General features: G+C 45.6%; 1 protein-coding gene across 1 annotated transcript; it reads right to left on the reverse strand.

Moving 5' to 3' along the window:
- Positions 1-384: 384 nt before the first annotated feature.
- On the reverse strand, positions 385-1,290 carry LOC111256684 (dehydration-responsive element-binding protein 2C-like). The gene has a single exon (XM_022825061.1). It carries the CDS (start codon positions 1,288-1,290, stop codon positions 385-387), a length of 906 nt encoding a protein of 301 aa, XP_022680796.1.
- Between the last annotated feature and the right edge of the window lie 7,170 nt (positions 1,291-8,460).

Below are 8,460 nucleotides of genomic sequence, written 5' to 3' on the forward strand. Positions count from 1 at the left end.
ACACATGTATATATATGTAAAATGACCCGCACGCGCGAGGTATACAGATTTCTGGCTACACAATACTACTGTATTGGTACGTACGGCGAGCCAGCCACTGCCATGTACGACCGCACCACACATGCATACTACTGTATACTACTACTACACTACTCAATATATCTGTACAAACCTGAAACAGATCGAAAACCCACACGAAAGAAAGAACATCTCCATGTCTTAATGGTATCCTCGCGCGCGCGTCGATTCATTCACTTCGCCACGTACAACACCAGCTCGATCCACCCGCTAGCTAGCTCCTCGCCGGCGATCGGAGATGGAGCTAGCTAGCGAGGTCATCGAGCTGCTGGTGCAGGGCGGCGCCTCATCGGCCGGTGAGCCCAGTTAGAAGGGGACGATCTGGGAGGGGCCGCCGCTCATCATGGCCGACGGCCAGCCGACGGTGTGGTCCCAGATGCCGCCGCCGGCGGCCTCGTCGAACACCTCGGGGGGCACCTCCTGGAATCCCCCGAGGCCGAAGTCCTCGGCCTTGGGCAGCCGCGTCACGTAGTCCTCGAAGTCGTCCGCCTCTGCTTGCTGGTGCTGCTCCGCGGCCGCCAGCTCGTCCGCCATCATCATCTGCTGCATCGCCGTCGGGGTCGGCGCCGCCGAGGAGCTGGAGTTGGAGTAGTTGGAGTTGGGGGAGGCGCCGTCGGCGGAGCAGCAGGACGGGGAGGGCACCGCTGCCACCATCATCATGTTCATAGCCATGGTGGTGGGCTCCTGCTTGTAGTCGTAGTACTGGTGGTGGTGGTCAGCTACGGCAGCGTCAGGGGAGGACGACGGGGACGCCGCCGGCGACGCCTTGACGACCATCGAGTTACTGTTCGTCGGAGCAGCCGCCGCCGCCGCCGGAAGCGCAGCAGCAGGTAGCAGGTTGAGCCTGGCGCAGTCGCCGTAGAGCGCCCTGGCGGCGGCGTCGTAGGCGCGCGCGGCGTCGAGCGCGGTGGCGAAGGTGCCGAGCCAGAGGCGCGCGCCGCGGTTGGGCTCGCGGATCTCGGCTACCCACTTGCCCCACGTCCGCTGCCGGACGCCGCGGAACGGGCACCGCTGGTTCTCCGGCCCGCCCTTCCCCTTCATGCACCCCTTGCGCGACCGCCGCAGCGGGCAGCACTTGCGCCCGCCGCCGCCGCCGGCAACCTTGCCGCTGCCGCCCTGCTGGTGCTGCGGCGGCTGCTGACTGACCAGATGGAACGGCGGCAGCGGGAGCCGCTGCTGCTGCTGCTGCTGCTGCGCCACGACCACATCCATGGCCGCCAAGCAATCAATTCCGGCGACTGCTAGCTACCTAGCTACCACAGCTGCTGATGCCTGCTAGCTGCCTGTGCATATACGTGATGGCTTGGCCTTGCTGCTTGGCGCCGGTATTTATAAGCGCACGGCGGGGATGGAGGTGTGCAGTTGGCATGCATGCCGATGCAATGAAGGCGGAAGGGGATGGATAGAGACAAGGGGGGACGGCGGGTGGCGGGGCGGCCGGCCGGCGCCTGGCACTGCATGGCGCCTCCGTGTAGGGTGGGGCGCCGCCGTGGTCGCACCTCCGGGGGCCAGGTGGCTCCGCCCGCGGCCTGGGCCCGCGGCGACCGGGTGAGGTCAGCCTGACGGTGGGGAGGGGATGGACCAGGGGACCCCGATCCACTCGGCAGGCCTCCGGCGCGCACGTGTGTCCTCGTCCCCTCGACACCGCTGCTCGCCTGCCCGTTCCCTGCGCCCTTGGCAGGCGTGCACCTGCGGGCTGCGGCTGCGGCGACGGCACGGGCAGAACATGTGTTGCCCTCTTGTGTGTCTGCGTCCCTGCGACACATGTTGACTGCCACGGCACCAGACGGAGATTATTGGCACGTGTATGTTTCTTTCTATATTGGAAAATTCCGGCTTCAAAGGCGGACACGAGCAAGTTACTCTTGCACAACCCAGCTGCATAAAAAAAAAAGAGAGAACAGCAAAGAGGCTGAGAAATTAGGCTAAGGTGAAAATTGGGAATACCAAACTTCTATCGCTAGCAGCAAGACAACTAATTGGGATTCTTGATGTGGTGCAAGAGCACAGAGCTCTGAGCAATAATGAATTACTGCTCAAAAAAGACCTGAAAAATAGGTGCTTAGCACTGGCAGCCATTGAGAAGTTGAGAGTTAGACAACAATCCAGACTCACATATATCAAAGCAAAGCAGGAGATGTAAATTCAAAATTTTTCTTAAGGAGGAGAAAAAAATTTATTCGGAGTATAGAAACATCACATGGGATAGTACACCTGCAGAAAGAAAGGAACATGCACTACTAGATCGTTTCCAATCACTCCTAGGAAATGAGGCTGCCAGAACTGAAACTCTAAATTGGGAAGCACTGAACATCTGGAGGCATGATCTGCAGTTCCTGGAGGACGATTTCACAGAGGAAGAAATTAAGGGGTCATCATGGACATGCAATCTGAAAAGGCACCAGGACCAAATGGATTCATTGGAAAATTCTTCAAGACTCGCTGGGATATAATCAAAGATGATCAGAAGCAAGCAGTACAATACTTCTATAACTAGCATGAGTAGCACTTTAATACTCTAAATTCAGCACAAATTGTGATAATCCCAAAGAAGGCTAAAGCAAAAAAGGTGGCTGACTACACACTAATAAGTCTAACAAGTAGGATTGCAAAAATTATATCTAAAATTCTAGCAACAAGGCTAGCACAGTGCCATAGTGAGCTGGTGTCTAGAAATCAGAGTGCAATCATAAAAAGAAGAAGCATCCATGATAACTTTCTATACACTCAAAATCTTATCAGAGATCTGCACAAAGCAAAGAGGTCGTCTCTTTTTCTCAAGTTAGATATTGCCAAGGCATTTGATCCCGTCAAATGGGATTACCTAATGGAGGTAATGGAGCAAATGGGTTTTGGGATCAGGTGGAGGGAGTGGATCTCTACATTACTGGCAACAACAACATCTTCAGTATTGATAAATGGATCATAGATAAGGAAATTCAGACATAGAACTGGACTTCGACAAGGAGACCCATTATCGCTAATGCTCTTGAGCTACTGCAGGTGTTGCTAAGCATGGCTTAGCGTGACTCTGCATTGTCACCTATTCAGAATAGGGCGGCTAAGATCAAAATAAGCCTATATGCAGATGATGCTCCGGTGTTTGTGAATCTAGTGAAGGAAGAAATTGAGAGCATAAGTGAAATTTTTGATGCTTTTGGAAGAGTGTCAAGGCTACAAATAAACCTGGATAAAAGTGTTGCTTACCCAATTCGATGTGAAAACATAGATGTAGTTGACATATTATAGAGCTTTCCATGTCAAGTAAAGAGCTTTCCCTATCAATACTTGGGACTGCCACTTAGTTTGAGAAAACTAAAGAGAGTGGAAGTACAACCACTAATTGATAGAGTTGTAGCCAAGCTACCTGCATGGAAAGGAAAATTGTTGGATAAAGCAGGAAGACTCACCCTGGTCAGATCAGTGTTAACTTCGATGCCAATCTACTTCATCATAGTATTTGCACTGAAGAAATGGGCCCTAAAAAAGATTGACAAGATCAGGAGGAACTTTCTGTGGAAAGGTTCAGAGCAAGCCACTGGAGGACATTGTTTGGTGAAATGGCAAATGGCAACTTTGCCAAAGGAACTAGGAGGACTTCGCATCCTTGATCTGCACATATTTAGTCGAGCGCTTTGATTGCGCTGGTTATGGTACGTATGAACAAACAAACACTAACAGGCCGTGGGCTGGAACAGATATCCCGTGTGATGAGATTGATAGACAGTTGTTCAGGACAAGTACAAATGTAACTTTGGGAAATGGAAACTGAGCAAAGTTCTGGCAACGTTCCTGGATAGATGACCGAGCACCGAGAGACATAGCACCAAGCATGTACAAGCTTGCATGGAGAAAGAACAAAACTATCAGAGAAGACGTAACTGATCACAATTGGACTAGAGGGTTTTGGCATATGAATTCAGTGCATCAAATGGTGGAGTTCGTCACGTTATGGGATCTGGTACAAAATGTGCATCTAAATGACTAGGAGGATCAGATCAAATGGAGATGGACTGCAGATGGCTCTTACACTTCAAGATTAGCATACATGGCACAACTGAATGGAACTTACATCACATTTGATGCGGAGGCAGTTTGGCAAGCTCATGCGGAGAGCAAGCATAAGTTTTTTTCGTGGCTACTAGTTCAAAGAAAAATCCTAACCGCTGACAAGATGATTGCTAAAAATTGGCAATGTGAGATCCAGTGTGCATTATGTGATCAGGAGGCTGAGATGGCAATACACTTGTGCTTGCAGTGTAGTTTTGCAAAGGAAGTATGGCTCCTAGTCAGCAACTAGACTGAAGGTCTAATCAAAATGCTGAAAGATGAGTTGTGGATGTTGAGGACTGGTGGAAGCGATCCTTGTCACCATTCAACAAGAACAAAGGGAGATTGGTGGCAGCTTATCTCATATTCATAGCTTGGAACATATGGAAGGAGCGAAACCGGCGGGTTTTCAAAGGAAGAAGTATGCGGCCTCACCAAGTCTTTGACATGATCCAGGAGGATATCAATTGGCGCAAGAGAATATGTGGGAACCTGAATTGGGTTAGTGTATTCATATTATAATTAATGTTAGAGTTAAGAGAGAACTTTTATTTTTGTAATATCGAACCTATTGTACACCTAAACTTCTTTCTTAAATGAATCAGCAGTGCTCCTGCTAAGTTTTCAAAAAAAATGGCGAAGATGCATCAGACCTAAACATTCTAAAGGTATAATAAGGCTAGTACATACATAGTAATAAAAAGGAAAAATGACAATATATAGCACAGAAAGAAGTTTCTATGTTGCATAGCGAGTCAAAAATCATTCTGCGACTTATTTGGTAAAGCCGACTCTGAAGAACAAACTTCCAATGCTTTTGACTAGAACAAAATCAGAGTATGACTCAAATCCACACTGAATGACTAACCACTCCATCAGACGGTTGAAGCGAATATCACCAACCCAAATCACCACATGAGCGAATGCCCATTGATCACACACAACCTTAAAGGGAAACTTGGTCCCGGAACACAATAGGCATTGCTGGAGGCTCCTATATGAAGTACAGTGGACGTGACCATCACCAAAACAATCGATGGGCACATGGGGAGAATCTCCATAACAATGCTTCCAAGAGTAACACATCATCCATGATCCAAATATGCCGCCATCATATGTTATGAACATGACTAAGTCTTCATCTGAAGAATCATCAAAGGCGAATGGGAGGAGATATGGTGAATTGGTGATGGTACCTCCAAGGAGGAAAACGGTCTTCGAGAGCATCACCATCGCCTCTAGCAGAAGTTAGGCAGAACTTTTCAGCCATTGTCATTTCCTCACAATGATCACAACCATAGACGCGACCATGAGGATACAAACCGCAACAAGCACGCCACGTGTCGCCAGACCACGATCCTGATCTTAGTCATTGTCACCACCGATGTACACACATATACTATTATATGAATACTCACACAGCCACTCCTATATCAATACTCACACCCCCTGCACCTACGCTATAAAAGCTTCCAGTTGACTAGATTAGTATATCTTGATATTGATAAAAGTCAAACACTGGATATCGACATACACATTGCCTACTAATGAATGAATAATTAGTTAGGAATGCTAGATTTTAGTTCACCTCTCTTCCTTTTTGGATCAAAAGAGGATGAGCCCCAACAAATCTTTGAAGAAGAATAGTTGCATTTGTAGGCCATGTAACCAGCTGAGCTAAAGCAACATGAGATTGGCACTCAAAAATAAGGGGTAAAAGAAGTACTATCCGGTCAAAAAAAAAGCTATTCTAGTTAATAAGTCTAACTTTCTCAAGTTTGACTAAATCTATAGAGAAAAGTATCAAAATTTATGACACCTCATAGTATTTGAAAATATATTTCATGATAAATCGCATACACTTATTTAGCATAATAAATATTTGTATTCTTTTTATAAATTTGGTTAAACTTTAAAATATTTGAAGTAGGAGTTAGGACAAAACGGAAGTTCAGTGGATATGTCTTTGGAAAACCTACTCTCTAAGAATCGAGCCAAACAAAAGGTTGAAGCAATACTCTTGTGAAATTGTTCAATCTACATTTATGAAAGAATTGCAAAACATGTTGAAGAAAATATTGAAGAAGTATTGGATAAAATATAGAGTTAAATGCGTTATTAGTACATAAACTTGATGAGAGGGTGTGTTTAGGTACACCATCTCTCAAATTGCTCATTTAAGAACAATAACTTGGCAAGTGGGTGCGGATGGGTCACTCGGACGACATGTGGGCAAAAGAATGCCACATCGGCAGCTTATGTGATTTGGCGTTTGCGTGTACATAGCCCGTGGTGCAGCACTATTATAAATTCACACTTAATTTATTTGCTCATTTTTTAATTGGACTTATGTTTAACCTCTCTCTCCTCACGCACGCTTTTCAGAAATAGAAGGGGATCAATTTCATCCCCTCTCCTGTTCTTTTCTGTTTATCCATGGCACACATCCTTCTCACTCTTATCACTACTAATGGTGGCCGACAGCCCCTAGTGCTGTCCCAACCTCTGCTCCTTGCTGTCCCTAACCCTAGCCGGTAACGGCCCCTCCCTCTCTGCTGCTGCTGTTGCATCTCCTCTCTCATGGCTGCGAAAAGAAGGGGTTGTCAGTGTGCCATCCAATTCAAGTGAGGGAGCAGCATGAGAAGAGGAGAACAAACCTAATCTGTAGCACTAGATTTTGGTAGCTCTCGAGATGATATGAGATTCTTCTTTTCCCTTGCAATTAGGGGTATGGTGATGGCTAGAAAAACAACTTCACAATTTACGACATTTTGGTTAGAGTCAAGGACAAAATTTTGATACTTTTCAGAATTCCAGGAAAATATGAAGGACAATTTAGTATGGCTTAAATAACACATATGGCAGCAAAATAATAAATTTATCCATTACATGATCAATTAGCTAAATCTTGGCTAGCCTGTCAAACGTGCGTGAAAAGGAGGGGAGAGACAGAGAGGATAAACGCAAGTCCAATTATAAGAGCAAATAGACTAAGGGTCAATTTGCAATAGTGATGCGCCATTGGTCATGTAAGTGCTAACTGCACACATAAGCTGTTTACGTGGCATTTTTTTTCCATGTGTCATCCCATTTACTTATTTGCATCCACCCGCCAAGTTATTGTTTTTAAATGAGAAATTGAAGAGATGGTGTACCTAAATACACGATCTTGTCAAGTTCATATACTAATTGCGCATTTAACTCTAAAATATATTGAATCAACACTTGTAAAGTTGTTGGACTAAAAAAAGATTGCTCGAAAGGGGCCATGTGAAAAGGCAAAAGAAAAATATATTACAGTTTACATTTTACAATTAGACAGACGGAAGGAAGAGAAAACATTATTAGAAAGAACACAAGAAGAAGAAAGAGAAAAGAGAGAGAAAGGAACAAATATTTTTTCGAGGAACAAAGAAATTAGTAGAGGGGCAGGAAGGAAAGCGGGGCACCAATGGGCTGACACAAGCAGACCGGGAACCCACCCAAAGGTCGGAAAAGGAAAATAAATTGGCCAGGTTGGGCCGAAGCGCGAAACCAAGCTGATACGTTATGGGCTAGTGATAACATACAATGGACCAACAGTCTCGCCGCAAATTCTCATCTCGACCGAGATGAATGAAGAAGAAAGTAAGAGTAACTGAAGACCTACGCTCGGTGGCTGCTCGCGAGGGTGTTCGTCCAGCCTGTCTGGGTTTGATCTCTGGGATCGAAGATCCCCCAGGTGCTTCACCGAGATTAGATTTTTCCAATAACATTTAGGATTAGTTCTATGTTGGGGTACACACGCGTGCGACAACGTTGCTGCTCGATCGTGTCGTATTTTTTTTCTCCCGTGGTGCTGGTGCATGCATATGTATCCATTCCACAGCTTCATCCATAAATTTATTCACATCTTATTGTGATGTGGACTTTAATTTTCGACTTGTCACGAGAATAATATTTCCTCCCTCATGATTTTTCTTTATTTTTACTTGTCTTCCATTCAAGGTTCTGTAAAATATATCTACCTCGCTCGTAATCCTGCAGCGCCAAAATATTTATTTTTATTAATGAGAGAATTATGTTTATGTCACCGTGGCATTGTGGCAATCGTTTTTTTTTTGTAATACTTAGACTTAATTGCTTCGAAAAAAACTAATACTTAGACTTGATGACTTATGCTGTTGCTGTGCAAAATATGTTCCATTTATGCTGATGTTGCACCATTTTTCAGTGGCATGACTCAAAAGCAAGTTTTGGTAATAAAGTTTTGATTGTTTTGAAACAATCAAACAAATTTTACACAGCCTAAATATTGAAAACAATAGCAAATATCGAAACCGTAGTTGCCAC

The sequence above is a fragment of the Setaria italica genome, chromosome III, assembly GCF_000263155.2.
Source record: "Setaria italica strain Yugu1 chromosome III, Setaria_italica_v2.0, whole genome shotgun sequence".
NCBI classification, from domain to species: domain Eukaryota; kingdom Viridiplantae; phylum Streptophyta; class Magnoliopsida; order Poales; family Poaceae; genus Setaria; species Setaria italica.